The 25568-nt window shown below is 35.8% G+C and overlaps 3 protein-coding genes and 1 long non-coding RNA gene across 6 annotated transcripts; 1 reads left to right on the forward strand and 3 right to left on the reverse strand.

Moving 5' to 3' along the window:
- Positions 1 to 3674: 3674 nt before the first annotated feature.
- LOC144565596 (MND1-interacting protein 1-like) lies at positions 3675 to 7716 on the forward strand. 2 transcript variants are annotated; one of them, XM_078315392.1, is made up of 4 exons: positions 3675 to 4835; positions 5278 to 5496; positions 6261 to 6527; positions 7111 to 7716. In XM_078315392.1, exons 1-4 carry the CDS (start codon positions 3915 to 3917, stop codon positions 7594 to 7596), a joined length of 1893 nt encoding a protein of 630 aa, XP_078171518.1. In that variant the 5' UTR covers positions 3675 to 3914; the 3' UTR covers positions 7597 to 7716. The 2 variants fall into 2 exon arrangements, with proteins under 2 accessions (XP_078171518.1, XP_078171517.1); XM_078315391.1 differs by having other exon boundaries at positions 3679 to 4835; positions 5278 to 5508.
- A 1181-nt stretch (positions 7717 to 8897) lies between these two features.
- LOC144565599 (uncharacterized) lies at positions 8898 to 9258 on the reverse strand. The gene is made up of 2 exons (XR_013514916.1): positions 9217 to 9258; positions 8898 to 9183 (listed from the first exon to the last, which is right to left on the reverse strand). It is a non-coding gene; the product is annotated as an uncharacterized LOC144565599 (long non-coding RNA).
- Positions 9259 to 9587: 329 nt separating this feature from the next.
- On the reverse strand, positions 9588 to 12976 carry LOC144565597 (ubiquitin-conjugating enzyme E2 28-like). The gene is made up of 3 exons (XM_078315393.1): positions 12647 to 12976; positions 10588 to 10812; positions 9588 to 10152 (listed from the first exon to the last, which is right to left on the reverse strand). Exons 2-3 carry the CDS (start codon positions 10801 to 10803, stop codon positions 9922 to 9924), a joined length of 447 nt encoding a protein of 148 aa, XP_078171519.1. The 5' UTR covers positions 10804 to 10812; positions 12647 to 12976; the 3' UTR covers positions 9588 to 9921.
- A 2024-nt stretch (positions 12977 to 15000) lies between these two features.
- Positions 15001 to 24419, reverse strand: LOC144565600 (phosphatidylinositol/phosphatidylcholine transfer protein SFH13-like). Of its 2 annotated transcripts, none has more exons than XM_078315395.1 (15): positions 24255 to 24419; positions 22979 to 23083; positions 21966 to 22284; positions 21651 to 21750; positions 20871 to 21137; positions 20652 to 20729; positions 20472 to 20573; positions 20286 to 20335; positions 20078 to 20171; positions 19640 to 19738; positions 19249 to 19359; positions 18608 to 18785; positions 16423 to 16826; positions 15991 to 16065; positions 15001 to 15412 (listed from the first exon to the last, which is right to left on the reverse strand). In XM_078315395.1, exons 2-15 carry the CDS (start codon positions 22983 to 22985, stop codon positions 15392 to 15394), a joined length of 1905 nt encoding a protein of 634 aa, XP_078171521.1. In that variant the 5' UTR covers positions 22986 to 23083; positions 24255 to 24419; the 3' UTR covers positions 15001 to 15391. The 2 variants fall into 2 exon arrangements, with proteins under 2 accessions (XP_078171521.1, XP_078171520.1); XM_078315394.1 differs by having other exon boundaries at positions 16423 to 16835.
- Between the last annotated feature and the right edge of the window lie 1149 nt (positions 24420 to 25568).

Here is a 25568-nt window from a genome sequence, read left to right on the forward strand (position 1 = left end):
TGCATTCCATCTCCATTTCACATCCCCCTCCATTTTCATTGAGCATGCATAAAATGGTAAAAGTAGTTCAAGGTCCTTAAGGAAGAAACTAGTTTGGGTGGTTACTTGCCAGTTGTTTGGGTTTGACATCCTATGTAGAAGTCTCATTGTATCTGTCCATTGTTCTTCTGAATATCGCTGCATCTGCCAGAGTCATTTGGCTAGGAGCGCCTCATTATGTCTTTCCAAATCTAAAATTTCCAATCCCCATTTTTTCTTGAGCGTGCAGGTTTTATCCCAACTCACTAGACAGTTTATTCTTTTACACTCTTGTGCTCCTTTCCAAAGGAATGCCCTCCTCATTCGATCAATCTGTCTGATGACTCCCTTTGGTAGCTTCAAAATGCAAAGGCAGAGCCGAGAGGACTATTTTTACAATTTTCCAAAAATATGTTGGGAAACAACTAGGTTCAGTGCAATTGATCTTATTCATTTTATGAAAATGTATTGCATACTGTGAGTTTAATGATCCCATTCACTTTATGAAAAATGTATTAAATACTATTTGAGTTTAGATTTATTTTTTGGGGGAAAGAGGTTATTGATCTTTCTAAGTAAACGAGCGAGAATTGAAGAGTATGGTAGAGAATGTTTTATTTTTTGGGGTCAAGCAAGGAACTACATTTTTTCACGTTCTCAGTTGATTACAAATTACTGTTTTATTTCGTTCATTATCGTTTCGACTAAAAAAATCATAATATAGCAAACATCAATATAGAACTACAATTTTAGTTCGTAGTTTGTAACTCGTTCAAATTTGATTTGAATTTAGTTCGAATTCAACTCGTTGGATTAAACTGTTGTCTAACTTGAGCTCTCAATTAAGTTCTATTGAATTGATTTGTCTGAATTATATTTGAAATAGCGGACCATATAATCATGTTATTATATTTGGAGTTTCTAGCTATTAATACAGCATAAGAATCTCTCTTTTTTGGATACAAGTTTAATTTTTATTTTCAATTTGATTACAAGCCAACAAATTAAATTCGAAGTCAAATTAGTCTGAGCTCGATAATTCAATTGATTTTTAATTTCATCTCGACTCAATTCGATTAATCAAGCGAAAGATTGAATCAACTACCTCGAACTTGAAGACTTGTTTGCAGCACCACCTCCATACTCTTATCTTGTTACTTTTTGCTTCGTATAAAACTTTTGATCCAAACTGACTTTTTCTCAAATCTCAAGAATGATGGATAGAATGACAAGGAACCGAATCGTCTGTCCCCCTGGGGGCAGAAAATTCCTGCCCCAGAGTCAGTGCAAAGTGGGTCCCCATTAAAATCTAAACCCAAAACTATTTTAACCCTAAACTCTTTAACAGTAACCGGGCCCACCCCGCAGTGACTCTGGAGGCAGGAGATCTGATTTCGAATAACAATGGATGCTCATGCTACAAAGAGAAATATGAGACCTACCGTTTTTTTCTAGAACTGATCAGTCCTCTAGGTTGAAATCTAGGGGTTGAATCTGTTGCTCTTTTTTCATAAAAACAGAAAGGTATATTTCTTTATCCAACCGTTAAATATTTTTTAAATGTCCCGATTTTGAAAGAGAAGAGAAAAATAATATATTTCATCTTTAAATCCGAACCGTTTAAAAATATTTGAACGGTTGAGATGAAGAAAAACATGTCCTTACTTTTTTTTTTTTAGAGAAAATCAATACATTTGATTCTGCTTAACTGTAAACAATGCGACCACATAGAGAATGTTCATAACGACAAGTGTTTGCGGACTCGAACTTGTAAATAGGGTAAAATGGAATTGGTACAAGGTAAGATACATTGCAAAAGAGCTAGGTTAAATCTAAAATCGTTCCATGTTTTTATTTTCATGATTTAATTTTTTTTTATATTTTAAATATATTTGAATTCTTATGATAATGCTGGAATTTACTCTATCCCTGCGATACCGCAGAGATACTTATTCGGAGAAAAGGATGTAACATTATCTTGGCAGTAAGGATAATAGATCACCACTCCTTGTCTTTAAACTTTTTGCTTGGTGTTTTGATATAATGATGAATTGCATGTACAATATAGATGGCGGTCGTGGAGATTTTATTTTTATTTTTGAAGAGATTGCACGGTTTGATATATATCTCGGCAGCCAGGATATATAATAGATCACCACTTCTTATCTTTAAACTTTTTGCTTGGTGTTTGATATAATGATGAACTGCATATACAATATAGATGGCGGTCATGGAGATTTTTTTTATTTCTGAAGAGATTGCACGGTTTGAATGATGTAAAAAATATTAAAAAAAAAAATATAGAAACTAATAGTTTTTATACAAAAAAAAAATTGCCATATGTGTTATCGTAAACAATTAAAGTAAAAAAAAATGTGACGTGATGTAATTAATACGTTGTGATCTGGTCAGATCAGGTGACAATTTTTTTTCTTTAATATAACATGACTAATATGATGGAGGTCACATTACACATGATCATGCCATGATAAGTGATGAAATGTATTGGTCATTTTTAATTATTATTTTTTCTTTAGATTTTGAATTAGTCATATAAAAAAAATGCTAAAAGGTAAGAAAATATCACAAAATAAATTAAAATAAAAAAATAATATTGAAAAATTGGTCACCTAACATGTTATGGAATATGAATGATCATGTTAGTTTGTTGATATAGCATGGCGTGTCATGTTTTATTAAAGAGAGACATATTATGCAAATGGACATGTAAGATAATACGCGAGTCATTTCACATAACTAACAAATGTGACGTATCATGATAGAATTAATAATAACAACTAATTTTGATCACTAGCAAGATTAAACTGACTATAACATTCTCTTTTGTAAATTCACAAATTATATTAAAATATTGAGAACCACCCACATAAAAAGAAAAGAAAAACAAACCACAAAACTAAAAAGAAGTACATGTATCTGAGATAGTATATACGAACTAAAACTAAAAAAAAGGAAAAAAAAAAAGAAAAAAGAAAAAAAGAGGAATCCTAGAGAAAGGACTTTAAGAAAGGATATCCCCGATATTCATCTCTGTCTTGATAGCGTGACCTCTATAAATTTAAATGCCAGCTATAGTTCAGAATTTAAAGTAGAAGAATCTCTTGAGTGAAAATAGAAAAAAGGGATCCTTTTGGAAATTTTTGAGGTTGAAATTTTCGATCCCTACAGAATTGTTCGTGAAAATTAATTCGGATTGTCTAGATGCAGATAGAAAAAAAAACAAATGTAACAAGTACACCAATAATATAGTTGTGTCATTCATCTCGAGTTGAATATGAAGGAATGTTGCTAATAAAGTAATAATTATTGCAATAGGCAGGCAAATACGGACCGATCCGCGCTGGTTCAGAAAATTTCTGCTCGGCACCGAATTTCATTCCCAACAGATCGAGGGAGTATTCCTACGGTACCGCAGGAAATGAAATATAAAATCATCTGGATACTTGTTTGGATTATAGGAGTTGGCTTTGAGATTTGTGCTAGATTAAAATGGTCGAATCAGATCTCATTCTACACGCTCAGGTGTTGCACTGGACCTGAATTCAACAGAGGATTCGTGGGCTTCATCCTTCATGCATCCCCCGCTAAGTATGGTATGGTCCATCGCTATTTTTCGTTCTGTTGCGGACGGACCTCATCTCAATTCTCAAAGGAGCTAATCCAGCCGTCGCACGCAACACGACGCCCTTTTTCCTGGCCGTCCGATCCTCGCTCTTTCCCTCGCCCGCTAGGCCGCTACCTCCTCCCAAAAACCATCATTAATCCTTTCCCTACTTCCTTCTTCAAGAAAATTTCTTTCCCCCCACTTACCTCAATTTCTTGATTCCAGTCTTCATCAAAATCCCCTTTCCAATTCTCTCTCTCTCATCTAACTAATGGGAGGCCACTCTAGGGATCGCTCCAGTCGCGGCGGGCGCAAGCTACGCGCCTCCGCGCGACACTCCTCTTCCTCGGCCGCCACAACCGCCGCCGATCGCTCCAACCATCCGTCGCCGCCATCTGGACCGGATCCTACATATCCGAATCCAGACTCGGAGCAGACAAGTGCCGACCCGGACTCGATCTACCACGAGTCTGACTGCGGATACTGCACCGAGGAGCAACTCGAAGACCTTCTATTGAAAAACCTGGATTTCGCATACAACGAGGCGCTGTCCCGATTGACATCTCTGGGATACAGTGATGACGTGGCTCTCCACGGGGTTCTCTGTGGCGGCCACTGTTGTGGCCCTGCAGATGTCATCACCAACATCGTCACAAATGCAGTGGATTACTTGAACAACCCCACTGCTATAGCTGGTTCTGGTTCATCCTCGTCTAGTGCAACAGGTGGCAGCGGGTTAGCAGGATTCTCCGACCTTCGTGCGCTGGAGGAGTACTCACTGGCCGGGATGGTGTGTTTGGTGAAGCAGCATCGGCGAGGCATTTCACGGGGGGATGCCATGTGGTGCCTTCTTATGGGGGATCTGCATGTGGGACGTGCTTGTCAGATTGAGCTGCCCCCTCCCAACTGTTGTACCCCAGCTGCATTGTCGTACCCCCCTGCGGCTACTGAGGCAGTGGCAGCAGCAGCAGCAGTGGCGGCTGGGGGTCTGAGATATGATCCAGCTACCTCTGGTTTTCGTCCATTCACAAGAATGAAAACAGTAGGGCCTAGTGGAGGTGGGAAGAGCGGGTCATGTGGATCAGAGGATTTCATTGACGGGTTGATGAAGGAGCTAGAGCTGCTCCAGATAGATGATAAATCAACTGATTCTGATTCTCAGACGGAGAGGATATATGAACTGTTTCGTCAGGTGATTTATTTTATATGTGCTATTTATAACTGTGGTTCTTTGGCTGACTGTAACAGTTTGGTTTAGGTTCTGACTGATCCCAACATAACTTAAGATTTAACCTTTTGTATTCTTCAGGGGAAGTCCTCCGCGTTTAAGCCACAAACTATTCAATTAGGAAATGGAATGACAGAAATATAAAATAATATAATCGGAATTAATTGGCGTAATATGTGGGTTATGCACAACATATACTGGTACCCAGGAAATGGTTATCTAACTCCGTTACAGTAAATCTACTGACTATAATTACCTTTTAAGACTTGGTTTAAATATAATTAGCCCAAAACTGATAAGCTTGCACGAAACCTCAGATTGGAAGCAATAAAGCCCGTGTCTGGGCCATTTAATTCCCAAAATAAAAGTTAAAAGACTTTGATGAGATGAGATAGTTCTGAAACAGGCACGAGAGATGGAAGAGCAAGTGAAGGAGCGGAGGGAGTGGGCACAGCAAAAGGCGCTGCAGGCTGCCCAGAGGCTGAGCAGAGACGTGGCAGAGCTGAGAGCATTACGCATGGAGAAGGAGCGGCGTGAGCGCATGAAGAAGGCTGGTACTCCAGCTGTGTCCCTTGATGAAGGCACTGTCAAACGCCTTGTTGAGATGGAGGAGGGGCTCAAGAAGGCAAGCCTCCAGGCAAGAACTTGTGATTTTGTATTTCCATCCTTGGACAACTTTGAGCCAATATAGTCCCTGTGAAATATTTCTGAAATAGCCTTCCTGATCCACTGTCAGATTTTTGGTTCGATCATTGGGAGTGGATTTAACTGAAATAGTGTTCCTGATCCACTGTCAGATTTTTACTCATTTCTGTTTAACAGTGATGGTAACAATATGTATCAGTTGGAAGTTTCGGTCGAGTATGGTTGAATTTAATTTGATCAAACTTTTTTTTCTGATGCTTGGTTTCTTTGGTCCTAGCTGAAGATCGTATTCTGGGTTTTGTTAAGTAGTAGGAAACCAAAAAGAACTGCAAGATCAGATTTCTTTGAAGCTTTATGAGAGCCCAATTAATGTTTAAGCATAAATCACACCCATAGAATTTCAAAAAATATAAAAATATATGTATGTATACTAAGACATGACAGAAGTTCCACCATAGCAGAGTTTTTCAGCTGTGTTTATGAGTAAATCCTGTTTATTGGAAACACGGCGGACTAAATCAAGATCTGACGAAACCTAGAATGACAGAATCATCAGTGGGGCTAAAATGACTGAAATTGAGTTCCTCTATGTGCGGTGGACTGTGCTGAGTTTTGACAGCCTGTTGCAGAAATGAAGTGATACGGCTGATTTATTGGAATAACAGCATGGGAAATCCAAACCGCTACCAGCATCCAGTTTTGGAAATTTCCACTCCATGCTAATAAAAAATATATATATATCAGGTGGACAAAGCAAATGCTGAGGTGCAGAGGTTGGAGGCAGAGAATGCTGAGATACGGGCTGAGATGGAGGCAGCAAAGCTGAGTGCAGCAGAGTCGACACGAACCCAGCAGGAGGCAGCCAAGCGGGAGAAACGTGTGCGAAAGAAATCCCAGATGCGGGACCGCCAGAGGCAGCAGCTCCAGGATGAGATTGAGGAGGTCAGATGCATGCATACTCAGATCCAGAAGGAGATTGATGACACTTGCAAGGCTACCAAGGTGGCTGAGGTCAGCACAAACTTTCTTGTTTGGGTTGTTCTTGTTAGGCTACTGTAATAATGACCAAATGTCTCGTAAGTCCCTTTTTTGGAGTTGTTTATTCATGCACGAGTGCAAAGCCTCAAATTTCAGTACTGTCATCATTATAACCGTCAAGGAGCAGTAGCAGGTTATTTTTGTCATTATTATCATAATTTCTTTTACATTATAATCCATAGTTGGTTAAATCGATGTAATTCTGCCATGAGATAGTGTACTCGATATTGAACGATATATTGACTGCATGCATAAATTAATTTCAATAGCAGCCAATGAATGAAGTGCTGAACAATATATGGTTAGGGCGTCATGTCAATCCTGAAATTATTGTCCATAAATATCTCAATTGTTTTATTAAGCGCGGACTTTAAGCATAAAACACATTAGAAGAAATTAGAAGGACACCAGAAAAAATCGTGAAAAAACAGAAAAGTGCGAGTAGATAACTGTACTAGTACTGCCTTTCACCTAAGCTGCACCAATATCCTATATCTTCTATCTTTCATTACCTAATGAATGTATACTTGATGTGATGTTCAATGTGAAAACCCAGAGGCTTTTGAAAGAAGAAAGGAAGGTGAAGGAGGAAACAACAGCACAACTCGGAGAGCTTACCAAAGCAACTGAGTCCACCAATGGAACCTTCCGTCGTCGCATTGACTCCCTACGGCAGAAAATTGAACTCGACACACAACGCTACCGGGATGATATCCGACGCCTTCAAGAAGAGCATGCTCGCCTCCTCTCTCAGAGCACCCAGACCGTTGTATCTAGTGCCATAACCAACTCTTCACCCCCGACCTTGGAAGGGGCCAGTAAAAATGGAAAAACTGAGCAACTGGAGAGGAAGGCAATAGGCCGGCGGTGGCAATGTGTTGCATGTTCAAAAGAGGAGGTGTCGATGCTTCTACTCCCCTGTGCACACCAGGTTTTGTGTGTAGTATGTAATGAGTCCCATGTCAATATGGGAAAGGTAAGGTGCCCATGTTGCAATACTAAAATTGAAGAGCGTATCCGGGTTTATGGGGTTAGCTCTTAGGATTGAAGTTTTTAGTTTAATGGTGTGTTTAAACATGAAATGTGGGGTACTGGATCGGCCAGTACTTATGTAAGTTGGTGAACTTACCATTTGGAAATAATTTAAAATTTAATGCTAGCCTGGTAACTTCTTGTTATTAGCATTTGGAATTGGAATTATAGGAGGCAGGAATCCAAAATGTAAGTAGGAATATCGCACACAAAATCTGCAATGCCTTTGGTAGTTGCTACCAAGTTTTCCAAAAAAAAAAAGTCTGTGATGCCGATTGGTATTGGTTCACAAGGGGGACTTTGTGGTGTATATTGATTAGTTCCATCCATCTTTGGCCTTGAGAGTTTGTATTAAGCTACATTATTCTCTCTAAAAAGAAAGAGAAAATAAAAATAATATCTGTTTGCCCTCAGAATCATTTCTTTGTTTTGTTCTGTTTTGGTTTTATTAAACTTAAATTATTCTTGCAATGTAAGTAGAGATGTGTCTGGGTAGTTCATATTATGGTTATATATGCTGAAGATAGCGAACTTGTGTAGAGCCAGCCACCAGGCAATTCCTGGAAAATATGTACTTATGTAGAACCTTGAAAGCAGAACCATCCACCAGGCAATTCCTGTACCAACAACAATGCATTTGTAGTGAAGAAGCATTGTTTTTTATTATTATTAAAGGGTTGTGAGATGCTATTCTCGAGAATTGAACCTGCGACTTTTTCGTAGAGACAGATCTTGTACCACTGTACTAAGCCTGTGGTTCTAGTGAGAATGTGTCCAGAGAAGCAATACCAAAACAATGTTGATGAGACTCAACAAAAGCGTAAACGAATGAAAATGAGATGCCGCGGTTCTCGGAAAATAACAACAAATTGACAGGATTTGATCCACTCTTGAAATGAAGAGAATGCACGGACACAAACTCACTGACTTCGGCCTTTTCAGGAACCCCCAAGGAGTCCATATCCTTTTGAGGTAGCAGAAAATTTCTGTTTAGATTTGGACCGTCCAATCAGAATCTGATCCAAGGTGGAATGTACGGAACCTTTAATATTCGTCCGAATTCTATTCAGATGGTCCGGATCTAACCAGAAATATATGTTAACTCAGGTGATATGAATTCCAAAAGAAGAATGGGTTTTGACTTTTGACTTCTTCCCAGTTTGGAGATCATCGAATTTGTGACGGCCATTTTAGACGATTATGGAATCATGCTCAACCTGAAACGTTTGGTCTTGATGTATGACGGATACAGCACCTTTTCTTCTCTCACATAAACACAAATGTACATCATTCGCAAAGCTGGAAGCTAGCAAAGTAATGAGTTCAATAAAACACTGCCAGAACGGGCTTTATTTTCACGGTGCCCTTGTTACCTCTTGGGTCACTTGACTGCAAAAACTGAAACTGCAGTTTACTAGAGATTGTGTAATGCAATAACTATACACCAATTAAATTGAGATAGGAAAAACAGCAATTAATATCGCACAGAATAGTACAATCAATTTGCATTCGTTCAACGGCACAATAACGAGTGAATACTAGTGTTTTAGTGAGAAATTGTTTATGGCATGGTCGTCGCAATAATGGAGTTTATACCCTGAGCGACTCAATTTCATCATGAACCAACTACAAGCAATTCAAATATAACTTGGTGTCCTCAAAACAAAGAGGGCTATTGAGCGAGGGAATTTGGTACCCGACTCAAGCAAATTACAAACGGACGGTCCATATTAGTTCTTTTACTTAACACGAATCTCAAAATGGACCCCCTATAGTTTCCATAGGGACCAGATTGACTTTGACCCGGTTGAAATTAATCTGGGCCGTTCATTTGTAATTTGCTTGAGGCAGAGGTACCTGGGAGGATACGGATTCTTGATCGAGGTGGAGACTGCTAGATGGCAGTAAACTATATTGTACTCCCTGACAAGGCAATATCTCCTAGATGAACAATGAGGTGTTGAAAATTTCTTCAAATGTCTTCATGATAAAAGAATAAAATTAACAGAATGGAAATATTTTCACGAGTAAGATAGAAAAATAGCACAAGCTTGATACACCTCCACAGAAATTAAGACAACAAAACAACAGTACTAAGTTTCTCACACAAAAATTACAAGAGCTTTTCCCCCAAAGGGAGTAGTACAGCACTACATTACACGAGCACGAACAAGTACATGTACACAGGTAGAGACACACCACCACACATACGTGTGACATTAACAACGGCAACGACAGTTCAAAAGGCCATTCGGCTATTAAAATTAGGGTTCTTAGCATAATAAGTTCACCCAAACATCGAATGGAAACTGGTGCGACCAATGAAACCTGCGAACTAACCCATGGCATATTTCTGTGTCCAGGCGCGAGCTGTTTCCTCGTAGCGGGATCGCTGAGTCTTATAGAGGTGTGCAATTTCTGGTACAAGTGGGTCATCAGGGTTCGGGTCGGTAAGGAGGGAGCAGATCGACAGGAGAACTTTCGAGATTGTTAGAGCAGGGCTCCACTGCTCCTTCAGAATGTCCAGGCATATACTTCCATTTGAGTTTATGTTTGGGTGGTACACCTACATTTCTCATTTATGTCATGTATCAGTAGAGATACCTCAATATGAGGGATTGTAATGCACTGTACTGTATCAAGTTAGCAACAGCCAACAGACGACCAACAATTATTGTTTCATTAGCAAATAACAAACCAGCTGTTAAAAGCAATGTTATGTCAAACAAAAGATTTGTGCTTTATTAGCTGTTTATGTACTAACTTGCTACCCAACATCAATCTCAACAAACCAAAACAAGTAAAAGAAGAAATACGATCCAAATAAGAACATGCGAACCTATTGATATGGAGTATATTAGCATACACAAAGAAGTCTACTTAACTGAGGAAAGAGCACCAAAAAATGCTTATTGCATCAGAATGGAAGATACCTGGTACAATCCTGGGTATTAAAGAGGTCTACAGAATCTTGTAAAGAACACCTTGATCACAAACTAACCTTGGTTTGAAAGTTGACCTTAGGTGGCTTGAAAGGGTAGTCCGGAGGGAAGTGGATTTTGACGAAAAAGACGCCACCGGAATAGGGGCTGTCAGCAGGCCCCATGATTGTTGCCTGCCAGTGAAACAAATCTTCGCCAACGGGCCCCGCACTGCATGATGTAGGTGGGTCTTTTTGCAAATCCAACAATTCTTTTTGAATCCTTTTGCTTGCCATTTTCAACCCCTACACATTTTTATGGAAGATGAAGCTTCAAGAGCTATGTTTTTTTTTTTTTTCCTTAGAAGGAACTTTAGCACATAAAGGATAGCTATACTTGAATTAGTGATGAGTGTTGACTGGTGTCTGGTAAGATTTCTGTTTTCTTTCATTTACCATTTGAGCTTCCAATAAGAGGTTTGGGTTTTAAGTACTTCCAGTAAGGTGATTTTCGGGCTAGCATGAATATACCACTAGATGATGATTGCTAATAGAATTACAAAGTATGAGAACATCTTGCAGTACCAGTATTAGGAAAAATGAAACATCATGAACCAAGTAGCCATAAAATATCCCATTTCTGAGCGTGTCAAATTATATTAGTTGAATTCAAATAACATACTTAATATTGATATGCTGATTTACTAGAAAAGAATAATAATAATTACAGCATGCAATTTAAATCAGAGACTTCGATTGGAAATTCCAGTGGTCAAGCACACTACTTGCTAAAATTGGCACCAATTACAGCAGGAAGTTTCTTGAGACTTATCAATACAAATGCTAGTGCAATTTCATTTAGAATCACGTGGACTGATCTGAAAAATAGATTTAGTTTTTTCTATTTTTCTTATGAAATGGATCTCATCTATATAGTTTCCTTTTTTTTTAACTGATGTGGGATATAATATTTTGTTTACTAAGGGCTTCACAGAACAGAATGAATAGGATGAAGCTGTCTCAGTGCCTTTACATATTATATAATCCCATTCTTAATTGACTTCTGTCTTTCAGCTTCTTATTCCTTTTTTTGTGTGTACACGTACGGGTGTGGTTACTCTTTTTGAAAAAAAAAAAATTAAGAACTGGCTCATGTTTGTCAAAGTAGAATAACTAAAACATATAAGATGAAACACTTATATAGTCTCAAGAACAATACATGAATGTACAGTACTCCGTAAGTTTAGTGCAGCCTATGAATTTGCAATGCAAAAGTTTCAGTTAGTTTTATTTGTGTGACAAGTTAATTAGTCCATGAGCGTATGCTGAGTTTGAAACAATAAATGGATGTACTATGTAACGTATGAACTACTTACAATATAGGAGATTCAATTCATTTCTTCTGTGCTGCAAAATTAGTACTATAGGCACATTTTACTAAGTTTGAAAGAGGAATAACAGATGAATGTCCCATAGCTGGTATGTCTTGCGCAAATTATTGATTACAGCATGAATGCGCCAGTTAACCTTGCCCATGCTACAAAATTAGTCCATGAATGTTTTACTAAATCAAACACAGCTGTAGACAGAACACGTCAAAAAGTCAACACGACCAACTACTATATATCCTCCTTGAAAACTTTAACAATAAAACATCCTTATTTAAAAAAAAAAAAACTACATAGATTCTGAATTATATTGAAAAATTTAGTCTATATTGATCTGTGTTTCTCTCTTGGAAAGAACCAATGTATGCCACGAATAATCTAGCCTTTGTAAGGAAGTATTGCAAAGCGACAATTTTATCAAGCAGCAGTAGATCAATCACACCCCACTAAAATGTGAACTACAATTTATTTACTTGTTCTCACCTGCTTTAAAAATCTAACATTTGATATCTAAACAAAAAAAGGTATATACATATATATGATACAAGCAGAGGTTAAAAAAAAGCTCAACAAGAAAATTTGTCAAAAGCTGTTGGACCAATTGGATCTAGCCCCAATTCCACTAAAAAGTACATTTTAAAAAAAGAACTCGGAACAAATATTCATAAAAGGGCAAATTAGAAAATCAACAATACAGCGGATTGATCTCAGCTAACAGAATAATTGCAGTCTAAATGGAATAAATTTCTTACAGATCAAAAGGCCAATAGCGATTGCGTCGTCTCTACCTCTCTCCTCCCACCCTCTCTCGCTTCCAGAGAAAATCGGTAATAGCGTCAAGAATCAGAGAATCCTGCTATTGCTATTCCTCGTTTCTACGATTGTATACTCATTCCATTTTAATTAGTCATTATCCTTGGATAGAAGCTTCTGGAATTCCTAATAACAAGTAGAAATAGGCCACGTAGTAAATGTAAAACTGTATTTGCAGAATGTGATGTCAGGAAAGATACCCGTGAAGAAAAACTATAAAGAAATTAGGAAGACGGAGCTGCAAACAGTGAACCTGGTACATAGGACCAATGTAGTTCCACTTATTTTTCGATAAGGCAACTGCACATGGGACCCCATAGACTCCATTATCTATCGCAACGGTTTGCTCTTTACGAAATACACCCGGTGTAGAAAGACAATTTGAGGAAGTATATGGGAGAGTGGGAGGGGATGGCTGGTCCGGAGCCCGCCTTGATTTCTTTTTTAGTGGAAAGTCACGTTCACGTCCTTGTCAAACTGTATAATTAGGAAATAAGAGCAAAATTTTAATATCCAAAAATCAAATCAAATTTTAAAATCTACAACTCATGCTGAGAATTTCAAAATCTGCCCAAACCGCAGATTCAGGAATTTTGCGGTTTTAGAGTTTGAAATTCCAAAACCGCTAAGGTTTTATGTTTTCTAATTATTTTTTTAATTAAACAGAAAAATATTATAATTTTTTTTGTATTGAAGTATTAGAAATATTTTATATATTTCTTTGAAAATAAATAGAATACTATATAATTTAATTTATTAGAAAGACTGTGATAAATAATCCGGATCAACATTTGTTAGCCAATATTTTTGCAGCAGTAAGAAAAATTAAAATATTTATTTATGTTATTGAAATAAAATATATAATATTTTGAATCTTAGTTATTGATTCCGGTTCAAAAGTCACTTCTAGATAAATACATAAAATATTGTAGTCCTATTTTTGAAAAAATAATAATTTTATAATAATTTTGATAATTTATACATTTATACGATAGATTTTTTTATAGACAATAGCACGGATAAAAACATTATGCTATCCATAGCATCTAATAAGATTTACTCATATATATAGTTAACTTTTGAATTTTTATCATTTGAAATCTACGTTTTATCTAATGTGGCAAGAGAAATACGAGCTTGAGAATACCTCGTAAATACGAGTTCGTAGTAGAGCCAACTCTCAACTACATGTCTACATTTATGATGACATCTCGTGCTATAAGGTGAAATATACTATTTGTATTTCCTATAAAAATAAGTATGTAATTTGAGTATTATTTGATGAAACATCAATTACTGTTAATTTTGAATTATAAGGTGAAACATATATCAAATCTGATAATCTTTTATAAACATAACACATAAATAATATAGATCACGTTTTCATATTAGATTTCAATTTTAAACTTTATTTTTAAATATTGTGAAAAAATTCATCTTAATTATAACATCAGTGTCATTTCGACCTGTATGACACTAACTCCAAAACCTATCGAATTAACTTCAAACAACAAATTCAAACCGTTCAACACGTTCTACTTTATTAGTTGTGTGTTTACGTGCAAAATTTATAATTTTTTAAATTTATTTAGTACCAAATCAAGTAATCAAGTGTGGGAGTTTTTAAGTTAATTTTAATGCATTTATTTTTCAACATTTTTGACGGCTTGACTTTGTAATAAAATAACTCAAAAATATATAAAATTTACATGTAAACACATCACTCATATAGTAAATCAGTTTGAACAATTTGGATTCATCGTTTGAAGTCTATCCAATTAGTTTTGGAGTTAATGTCATATGACATTAATATCATACTAGCCAGACTCTATATCAAGTTACAGTTTACATTTCAGTTTTTGTGGCAGAAACCAAACAAAACAAGTTGATTAACAAACCAACATCGATACAACTAAAACATAATTTGCATACAGAAACAAGTTTAATTTTAGTTTTTTGGAAACTTAATCAGGTAATCACAATTACTGTTATATATATATATATATATATATTTTTTTTTTCTAAAGAAAGCTCATAGGTCTAACTTCTATGATATTTTTCTGAACCAGCTCAAGTTCATCTTTTTCCTTCACTGGTGCTTGACCGCTTCAACCCACAGAAAAAGGGGAATTTTGATCAATGCATTATGTGTAGTTTGCTATTTAGTTTGTTTAACTTCAAAGCTCAGCAAACTGAAAAATTATAGGTTGACGGCTCAGTTCAATTCGGTTTATACTGATCTGTCTCCAATGTCTGTGTACCAAGATTGTTTCTCAAATCTGAAAGATTTGAGGGAGACAACATGAAGCCTTTTGAAATTGGGTGAATTTAAATTGACTAACTTACATTCTTCCCTTAAAACACTGGAAACCCCATATTAATAATAGCTTTTAACCACGAAAAGAAGGGACAATTTGAATCGACAACTTACACTCTCCCCTTACAGACTTGAAACCCCACGTTAAGAAAAGTAATAGTAAAAGCGCATTTAAATGACAGAAAATGCACACAAATAGAAAACAAAAAGGAGGCACTGCACATGAGAAGAACTCCCTAAGAAAGACATTTATAAATGAACTTGTAGCTGTAGTGTATATTTCTGTACCACGATATTGGTATTCGTGTAGTCTGGACAAGTTCAGAGTCATTGCGTCAGAGTATAGTGATTAAAATTTGAGCCTATTTCAGCTACAAAATCCTCGTCCCTGGATAAAAAGGTTGAAAAATAAAGTGAATAATAAATTCTAATTCCAAAAAAGTTGATTGATTACGGTTTCCAAAGATTTTAGAGAGAAGCTAATTTTAAATATTCAAGGACCACAATGATTGCACTAGTTTTGGTACCTATGATAATGTGTGATCCTTTGTGATCATTTCCATAATTTAACCCAGAAAGTATAAATAAATGGTCAACAAATGAAAAGTCATAATTGAATAGTAATGCTGGTTTTATGAAGTATAACCATCACTTTGCATTACATTGTTATTGGCTCCAAATTTAATTAAACAAAAGATTGCAATATCAGATCTTGGTATCCTACTACTCAGCTCCAACACCTTACGGATCATAAAACAAACAGTGATATATAAATTAAGGCTTCATTCTGAAAGAGAGAATTGAGACTTAGTTGCTCAACTGTGGAAACAGGAAACAACTGGCAGTCCTATTACCAGAGCATGTAGCAAAGAACTTTTGGTATATCAGTCAAATTACAACACACTATTTAAGTAATGTCACCATGAAATTCTTCTAAAAAGATGAGAGAATGAGAATAATACTTACCCGGCGGCTGGAACTATGTACTTCCTCTACAGATTGGGCTATTTCAATTTGTTGCAGAACTGTGGCTTGTAAAACCTACATGTACAAATAACAATATGTTCAATTAAAGATAAAAATGCCTCTGAACGAATATAGGGCATTGCTTCTGGTACTAAGTACGTTTTTACCCATCCACCAACACATCTAAATTAACCAGGTCAGGTAAAGGTTGCTTGTCAGTTGTGCTAACTCGGGTTATGAGAAGATAAAGAGTAAAATCAAAATCTTGGAGGAACCTAAGCTGCTCAAGAACCTTTGCCAGTGCAGCACCAACTGAATTGGTAAATACCAACTTCTACATAATACTCCTACCGCTACAACCATGGCCACCTATGATCGACCAAACAATACCTACTAAGCAAACAAGTCAAATTAAGCTCAAAGATGGTATACCTTCTTGGTTTTCTCGAGGTCAACCTCCATACTCTTGATTCTTTCCCAAGAATCCAACAACAACCTGTCCTTGTCAGCGGGAATCTCTGGCGCTTTATTCGCCAGCTGGTCTAATCTCATCTCCAGTCGCTGGAGTTTCTCTACCACTGATGCAAGGCAATCGTCCTCGCGTAGGATTTCCGTCGTCGGATGCGCCTCGAGATTCGTGCTCAACGAGGGATCTGACGATTGGGGGTCCGGTGTGGTGTTGCTTGAACTGGCCTCCGTAGACATGGTACGGGAGGTGAGCCTGTGTACCGGGAAGCGGAGGGGGGAAAGGAGCTTTATCACAAGGAGAAGAATCAGCTGTGCGTAATGACGTAAATGCTCCTGGGTCGCCGAGCTGCTTTTCGGTCGCCTATTGTCTGCGTTTGCTAGAAGAGAAAAGTGATTAAATGAATGTGGGAAGTGGGAACAATTTTTGGTATATATGTCTCTTATAAAATTGAAACGACAAGAATACCCTTGTGTAATGAAGATATTATGTGTGTTTTGGGGAGATTGCAGTACATGAATTACAGTAAAATTATCTACAAGCTATCTATTTAGTTTTCCATTATGCATGCGTAATGAAGAATTCCAGAGACTTTTTCAAAATGGTTCTAGTAAACACCGACAGCTAGTTGTATTAATAAGATTTTTTTTTTTCGAGGTCTACAAGTACATTTAATTAGCGTCTCACTTTTTAGAAGATTTAACAGGTCAACGACTCAATGTTGATTGTTGAATATGATATATTTGATTTAGGTCTCGGTTTTTTTTATTAATCAATATTTGAGTAAATCTTAGGAGTGGGACTCGTGATTCATGACGTTCATAATTACTAAAAGCATTTACTGTCAATTTGTTATATTAGTAGTAGATCAGAGGAAATCCTTTAATGAAAAAATAAAAAAACTTGAAAACAATCTAACAATTAAACTATTTATTTTTTCTTTATCAGTAAACAGAGCAAAGAATGGTGCGATTGATTCACTAGGGCTGCAAACGAATCAAATCAAATCAAACTTAGTTTGAGTTTGAATAAGATTCGAATCAAACTAGTTTCATTTGTTTCAGAACAAACTTCAATTGAACGAGTTAATTGTGAATTTTGTTTCGAAATCAAATCACGAACTACGAGTTTTTTTTTGGCAACACTAGTACACTACCACCCTTAGTTGTTTTTTAAAAATTGAATAGCTTAAATTAAACATTGTATTGAATTTTATCTAATCGTATCAGATACCTATTTATACTTATTTGAAATGAAATCTTGATTTTACACTAAACTATTGGTGTTGCTCTAATTTGAATGGTACATATTAATTTGAGAATTGAACCTAAATAGTTTGTGAATCAATTTCGAACGAACTATACTCAGTTTGAGTTTGAGATTGAATAAGATTCGAACCGAACTAATTTGATTTGTTTCAGAATAAACTTTAATCAAACGAGTTAATTGTGATTTTTTTTTTTAATTCAAAGTCAATCAAATCACGAATTACGATTTTTTTTTGCAGCCGAATTGAACTACCATATATTTTCATCGAGGGCTATAATTACGTACCTTTTTTTCATCAAATAAAGCGAGGCTCATCTAATAGAATAAAATGAACTCTATATAAATTCAATTTTCTTTTAAAAAGAACTAACTTTTAATCTAGTTGACAACCACCACCATAGCCACGGGTGAGAAAATGCAGGTTCAAAATTCAAATAGATATTTTTGTAAATATTTAAAAGTTGGAAATCTAGAAGTAACAAATTTAGTATTTTTAAAAGCAGATGGCACTATTTTACAGAATGTCATTTCCCCGAACGTTAGGTTTACTTCCCAACTAAGATAAATATCAATTTGCTTTGATTAATAGAAATGGGCCATACTAGACTGTAGGATTCTAAATCTTTATGCGATGGTTGCTTTAAACCACATTATGATATCAGTCGTCAACATTTGGAAAGCTAATTCTGAATTTGTACTGTTTGTTAAAATAATTTTTGGGTGTACTTGCATCACGCCAACTATATCTAACTATAGAACAAAGTGAAAATTTGTGATTGATAAACTTAAGACTGATTGAAATGATTTGTGGTAGAAATTAAATGTTTAACAACCTCTGCTATGGTTACTGGTAAAAACGTAAGAAGTGAGAATGAAAAATACCTGACAAAAAGGAAGGTGAATTTGCAACTGGAGAATGTGCTCGATTTCTCAAATCCAAGTGGGATAAATTGTAATTTTTAGTAGAGACAGATCCACCAATGCCATAATCAACATTCTTGTCAACCACCACAAAATGATCATCGCAACTATAATATGCCATTGAATCCCTTGCTCTTACCTTCAATTTTAAATTAAACAAGCCATTAATAAACATGGCTGATACCGCTGCTAACATTTTTAAAATAAAACAAGCCATAAACAAGAAAATGTACAAATTGATGTTGGATTTCTTGCTCTTACATTAATTGTAAGATAAAACAATCCATACTAATGAATCAATTAATAAGTAGTGGAATACTCTCGATTATTTGCCTTAAAAATGAAATACTACATACAAAATCATGGAAGACCAGCATTTTGGCAAGAAATCAAAGCAAGTGTTCCAAAAGAAAAATATGTAATAGGATGTGATTTGTTCCCTTAGGTGAGACTATTATTGGGAAGGTACGTGAGTTCCTTAAAAATTTAGCAACAAATAAGAAAAACCTAAGATATAATTCTGTGGTTTATTTCATTAAAACATAAGAAAAACCTGAAATAAAGCAACAAATAAGAAAGAAGAAAAAGTCAACACATAATACCTCCTCACGGACAGGAGCCAAACGGGACTGCTCAAGAGGCTTTCTTACAATAGGAGAACTTAACTCATCTACATCTGATCCTGACTCTACTGCTGATGTATCACTACTTCCCTGCAACAAGTATAAAAAAAAAGTACATTTAGTTCAATTGAACCTCTCAACTGGGAATTAAACACCAAATATACCAAAAGAAAAAAGGGAGACAAAAGTTGAGGTCAACTGGTATTGGTTTTGTAACTTTTAGTATATATGTATTTTTACTGATTGAGTCTATTACATAATCGGTGTATCCTTTTAAAATTTTAAAATGAAAAATGAAATTTAAATAGTAATTATGAGAGGGTGTGTTTCCCAAAAGGTTAAATGAAAGAAGATGCTTTAGGAAACTTGCCCTGCAGAGATGGAGCCTACTAATGGAATTCCTTCTCTGTTCTATCTCCGACAACCGTCTGGTGTGTCTTATTAGCCTTGCACCACCATTTTGCACAAGCTAAATTTACAATAGAAAATGAAACAAGGATAATGTTATCTTTTGCATTACTTGGAACAGAATTATTAAAGAACCACCAAAGGAGAAAACTAAGATAATCAATTTCTATGCGCAATTCCACCACAGAAGAGCTAAACATCCTATGGCTGATTTTGATACTGGTGCACCAACAACTGAAATCCCTCATTATTTATGAGCTCACATAAAGAGAAAATAAAAGAACCAAAAGATGTTGACAGCCGCAATGTTTTGTAAGCAAACAAGGTACCGGTGCATCTTGATTTTTCAAACAGGGTTTGAACGAAGTCAAGTTGTATAACATAATTGGTGTATTTTTACCTTGATAACATCAGGATCATTCCAAGGGCCTTTGTTCGACCTGAGACAGCCGCCCTCACATGTGCACGTACCACCTAAAAATGCTGGTAATTGGCTGAAAATGTTATGAAAATAATAATTAATAATTCTCTAAATTTGCAATCCTTTTGAGCTCTCCTAATAATAACAAACAGTCAAACACAGAAGAAACAGAGAGAGAGAGAGATACCTTGTGTCTATCACTTCTAGAAGCCTTGAATGGAACTTCGTTCCTAGTACCTGTCCACCAAAAATTAAGTCACTTCTTTGTCGTTACCTTAGATGTTCAGCTTGTGCGTGCTTTTCGATTTGCAGGAGAGTGTGTGTGTGTGTGTGTGTGCAAATGTCACAGAGAGGGCAATAGAGTGAGGAATACATGAATCTTAGAAACCGTTTTGGGGTCAAGGAAGCCCTTCACAGTATTCCAAAGGAGCCTAAAGCCGCTACCCGCATTCACCACAAACATTTGATGTAGTGTCTACAGAATCAAACATTAATAAAAAATTGGACTAAACTGCAAATTTTTCATACGAGTGAATAATCATAATTGTCTCACCTCAGGGTAGTAATCACTATCTATCTTTTGCATCTTTAGCAACATCTCTCTGGCTGTTTTGCTGAAATTCTTGAAACCCTGCATTCACAAAAAAAAAAAAAAAAAAATCTCACATTTACATTTTAGCGTTCTACCGTAGTGGTACAACTATAATAATTGATGTAGTTTATTTCCTTCAAGGGTAATTTCATCAAGAAAAAAATGACCCAAATTACGTACCACGCCATCTACATCGAGGATGGTAGTTGTCGAGTCAATGTGTCGTTTTGCTGCAACTGAGCATGCAGGAAACCGATCCCTAAATGCCCTCTCAAACTCTTGTACATGATATTTTATGTACCGCTCAACAGAGGTTATCTGCATTAGCTTGCTTGGTTCAACCTTGCCAAGCCTCTCTATATATACTGGTCTCCCTTCTCTGTCTACTCCATGGTATCCCTGGGGATAATATCGCAATACCTCTTCCAACTCTTCAAATTTAAAATCCTGTAAATATAGATACATTGAATCGACAATTATATATACCGGTGCTGACCGGTATAGTGACAAGTATCTATACCTCTATACTGAATTCATACCAGTTTAGTCCTCTGTGAACCTACTTTATTTTAATTTTATCCATGTGTATATTAATTTTTTCTTGTATTTTCTTGACAACAATTGTTTTTGAAGAACTAGCTTTTGGTCTAATGGTAAAGGCACATGGTTTCTATGTAAGAGATCATGGGTTCGAAACTCAGACGAGGAAAATCCTTTGTTATAACAATAAGGATAATAAATAGTTTGGTGGCTTGACCTCCAACCTTTACTAAAAAAAAAAAACATTAGTTTTTGAGTGGAAAACCAAAGATAATTCAAGCATCTGTTAGATTGGTAGAAACCCTGTGTTAATCAGATCTACTAACAGCATGTATATGGATCAGGCTCTCTGAACAAGAGTTGTTATACAGCTGATTGTTATCTAATGAAGAATATTAATTAATAAGAGAAGGACGTCACCTCCAAAATTGTGTCAGCACCAAATTCCTTTCTCCATTGGAGCATATCAGACCACATATGAGTTGCCTTTTCAATGTCGAATTTCCTGGCTTTGAGAAACCTACAATAGAAACAAGCTAAGGAGTCCATATTTTTAAACCAAACAGCTCCAATGAAACCATAATACCGCTCTGTGCTTTATACTGAACCAAGTCAAAACACCTAAGGTTAAATATGAAACCAAACTTCTAGCTAGATATCAAGTATAACTGCAATTTTTTTTCCACACTAACAGAATCATAAAGAACACGGAATGACAAAAGGAATAAATATTACCTTAGAAGCATATGGTAATCATTATGCCGATCTGGCAGAATATTCCTACTCAACAACTCTTGTTGAAACATGAAAACCGCCTTCTCCTCTTCTTCATCTCTCACATCCTCTATTGACACATTCGAGGCTCTGTGGTCGAGCTTTTTCTTCCCTTTCCTCTTGAGAGAGTGCGTGAGCCGACTCGATGCATTTAATGCCTTCTTCTTGAGGGACCCAATTGACAGCCTCCTCCTCTCATCCTCAGAGTTGTCCACATCTGACTTTCTCTCTCTTCTCTCCTCAAGCGGAAATAGGATTTCTAGACTCTCACTCCTCCGGGCTGGAATGGAAGATATAATTTTAGAGAAAGAAAGAGCCAAAATATATTTTATGGTTATTGTATCATAGCAGTCAAAATTGTACCAACACTGACAGGTCAGGTACTGGGTTGTAACTGTCCATGTATCAGTCAGCGTGCTTTTATAGTTTAGTTTTTTAAGTTATTTTGTAGTTATTGTATATTAGCAGTCATAATTGGTACCAAACTGACAAGCCAGGTACCAGGTCATAAGAGTCAACCTTTCAGTCAGTGAGCTTTTATGGTAAATTTTTTCAACTTCCTAGACTACAAGTACCAATTTCGGTACCTTCCGGTCATTTTGGTTATGACCAGAACCATCGGTTTATAACAAAAAAATCTAGGTAAATCCATAAACTCATTACTCATATAACAATGCTCGGTGCTTCACTTGCCATATAGTAATTTGCTTCTTCTTTTTTTTCTTTCTGATTTTCTTAACGTTACCTTTTGAATTTTTGTACTGTAACAGGTTCAAATTAAATGACATTGAAGTCAGGCAAAATGCTTGTCTAGTTATCCCTAGATTCCTCAGTATTGAGAGCCAAACCAGAAATGGGGACTCTCCAATACATTTTGACTGCAATTTAAACTAATTTTCCTGAGACCATATCAAATGATATCTACATTTCATTATTTAATATTATCAAAAACCTAAGAAGTGACAAGGACTTACTTGACATATCAAGCCTTTAATTGTATAGCAATAAGAAAAGCTCAGAGATTTCTCTGTTTTAGGGATGATACTGCTTTCCAAATTTGTAGCAATATCTTCAAAAACCTGTTCACCAGGAGAAAGAAAAGGTCAATTAATTAGCACTAAATTAAGTAAATTTCCTCCTTGTTTTGTTAAATTCCCACAGTGCCTCCTATTTTGCACATTTATAATGAGATCAGAAGGGTAATTCTGGCATTCTTTCAAAAATTGGGGCCGGATTGCGAGGTTGATACACATGTTTTATTGTACATAGTTCTAAGGTTTTACAAAGAGTACAGTAAAACCAGTTTATACAACTATAAGCAATTTGGCACCGATTTAGAAGAATATTAGAGTAGTTGAATCCGGTGATCTTCATAAGTTGGTAAAGGGTAGCATTATTTATTCAATGGAAAAGAAATTATACCCAGGTTCAAAGAGAAATTATCTTGTTATATTGAAACTTAAATTATCAAATATAAGGTCATATCTGAACAAGTATGAATTTACAGAGTTTATTTAACACAAAACTCCATATAGTAGTAGCTCTTAAGAAGTATCAGGCTATATGACTAAACCAAAATGAAAGTGAACCAAGTTGTGTAACTTGAATTTACTCTTACCAGAATCAAATCAGAATTTCAAAGAGTCAGATATGATAGACATTATCGTCAGTCTTAGATAATAACAAATTATAAAAAAAAACAACGATTATTTGCTGATAAAGTGAGATTATTTTTCTTTTGATTAGCAGAACAATCAAATTCTCACATAAAATAATAATGCTAATAAATTAGCAAATACTGGCCTTCGACCTCCTTCAGGAAATGAAAGAACTCACTACAAGAGGGGGGGGGGGGGGGGGGGGGGAGGTGGGTGGTGTGGCGGGGGGAACGGGGGAAAGATCTTTAAACCATCAAAACCTTAAAGTTATTATTAAAAAGCACGGAAACATCAGAGCTTTGTTTTTCAAAATAAAGTTATTATTTTTTTGTTCCGAAGAAAACATTTTATCTTTTTTGACACCAAACATCTAACCAAAATTACTCGGTAAAAATAGAAAGTCACCCGATAAGATCAAGAGTTCGAGAGTAACAGTCTCTGTTATCTTTCTATCAATCAGTTAGCTAATCAGGAACGACATTCCAGATATAAAAGAAGCCGAAAAACCACTAAAACCTCATGAAAACTCAAAATAAATACATAAGCGAAAACAAAATAAACTCGGTCGGATCTCTACAAAGAGGAGATTTACCTTAGTTTGACTAAGCTTGAGGATTGGAATCCAATCAAAATGAGTACAGCCCAATTGGTCAGAGGAGAAGAGAGAGGAGGAGGAGGAGGAGGGAGAGAGAGAGAGAGTTTCGTCGCCTTGTGCTTTGCTGTAAAAACAAACAAGGAGATGACAAACAGAAGCTTCTGATCGGATCCCAGCTCTACTTATATTTTACGTTTTGAATATCTTTTCTTTTATTTCCATTTCAGTTTTCTTTTGCACTCTTTCCGTTTTAACCCGAGCTCGTATCCTCTGCAATAACTAAAAGCAGAATCTTTTGAGTTAATGAATCTGGATTGTTCAATCCGCTTTAAAATCAGTGCAGACTAAATCCACACTAATATTAAAGAACTCCTGAATTATAAGAGATGGTCGGATTGACTCCGTTTAAAATCAAACGGTCGAAATGCATTATATATTATTTTGTGTTCACGCAGACGATGCGGACTCGTTTTAACTTTTAACCCAAGACTTTTTTTTTTTTCCTTTTTCATTTCGTTTATTGTAGCGTCACCTGCGCGCAATATTTTTAGATGCTATCAGTCAAGGAAATATATTGCTAGTCAAGAACGTGGGTCCCGCAATAATACTTCTTCTGTAAGAAAATTGATCTGGCTTTTAGATTTTCTTTTGTCCAAATTTTAGTCGGGACCGTCGTTGGTTAAAAAGTGAAATGGTAAAGAAGTCAGATAGAGAGTTCGATTCTATTCCATACAGTTAATTAAACCCGGTAAGTTTGAAATAGAGAGAATAAATGATATTAAGCTTAATTAAATTTATAAAAAAATCACACTTTTATTATTTAACTTATTCGTAGAATATTAGAGTGAAATAAAATGAAAAAAAAATCCTACGCGACAACATTTAATTTTTTATATTAAGTAAAGTAACAGAAAACTATAAAAAATAATTAAAATAGAATATACTCAAACAAAATTGATATTTTTCCCTCAATTGATTTTCTCCATTGAAAAATTAGAAACTTGCCCACCATAAAAAAAAACACAATTTAAAAGATGAACCGGCAATTGATTCCATATCAAAAGAAGAGAAAAATCGACAATTGATTGGCTATTAAATTGAAACTAAAATTTTCAATTAATTACCGGTAAGAACAATAGTAGTATTTGAAATTTGAAATATTCATGAGATCAAATAATTAGAGATTATAAGAGAAAATTAAGAATACTTAATTCTAAAAATTACTAAAAAAAATGACAGAGCGATAGCTCTAAAAGCAAATTAGGCAGCCACTGTCAAACAACTTCAAAAAAAGATAACTCTGAAAAATAA

This window comes from Carex rostrata, chromosome 14, assembly GCF_964058835.1.
Source record: "Carex rostrata chromosome 14, lpCarRost1.2, whole genome shotgun sequence".
NCBI classification, from domain to species: domain Eukaryota; kingdom Viridiplantae; phylum Streptophyta; class Magnoliopsida; order Poales; family Cyperaceae; genus Carex; species Carex rostrata.

Excerpts from the sequence above, each read along its gene's own strand:
- LOC144565596 (XM_078315391.1), top strand. The coding sequence starts at position 3,915 with ATGGGAGGCCACTCTAGGGATCGCTCCAGTCGCGGCGGGCGCAAGCTA. Across the intron at positions 4,836-5,277 it reads TATATGAACTGTTTCGTCAG|GCACGAGAGATGGAAGAGCA; the intron begins GTGATTTATTTT and ends GTTCTGAAACAG. Across the intron at positions 6,528-7,110 it reads AGGCTACCAAGGTGGCTGAG|AGGCTTTTGAAAGAAGAAAG; the intron begins GTCAGCACAAAC and ends GTGAAAACCCAG.
- LOC144565597 (XM_078315393.1), bottom strand. The coding sequence starts at position 10,803 with ATGGCAAGCAAAAGGATTCAAAAAGAATTGTTGGATTTGCAAAAAGAC. Across the intron at positions 10,153-10,587 it reads AGGTCAACTTTCAAACCAAG|GTGTACCACCCAAACATAAA; the intron begins GTTAGTTTGTGA and ends TGAGAAATGTAG.
- LOC144565600 (XM_078315394.1), bottom strand. Across the intron at positions 20,336-20,471 it reads AAACGGTTTCTAAGATTCAT|GTACTAGGAACGAAGTTCCA; the intron begins GTATTCCTCACT and ends TTTGGTGGACAG. Across the intron at positions 18,786-19,248 it reads TGGCTCCTGTCCGTGAGGAG|GTAAGAGCAAGGGATTCAAT; the intron begins GTATTATGTGTT and ends TTAAAATTGAAG.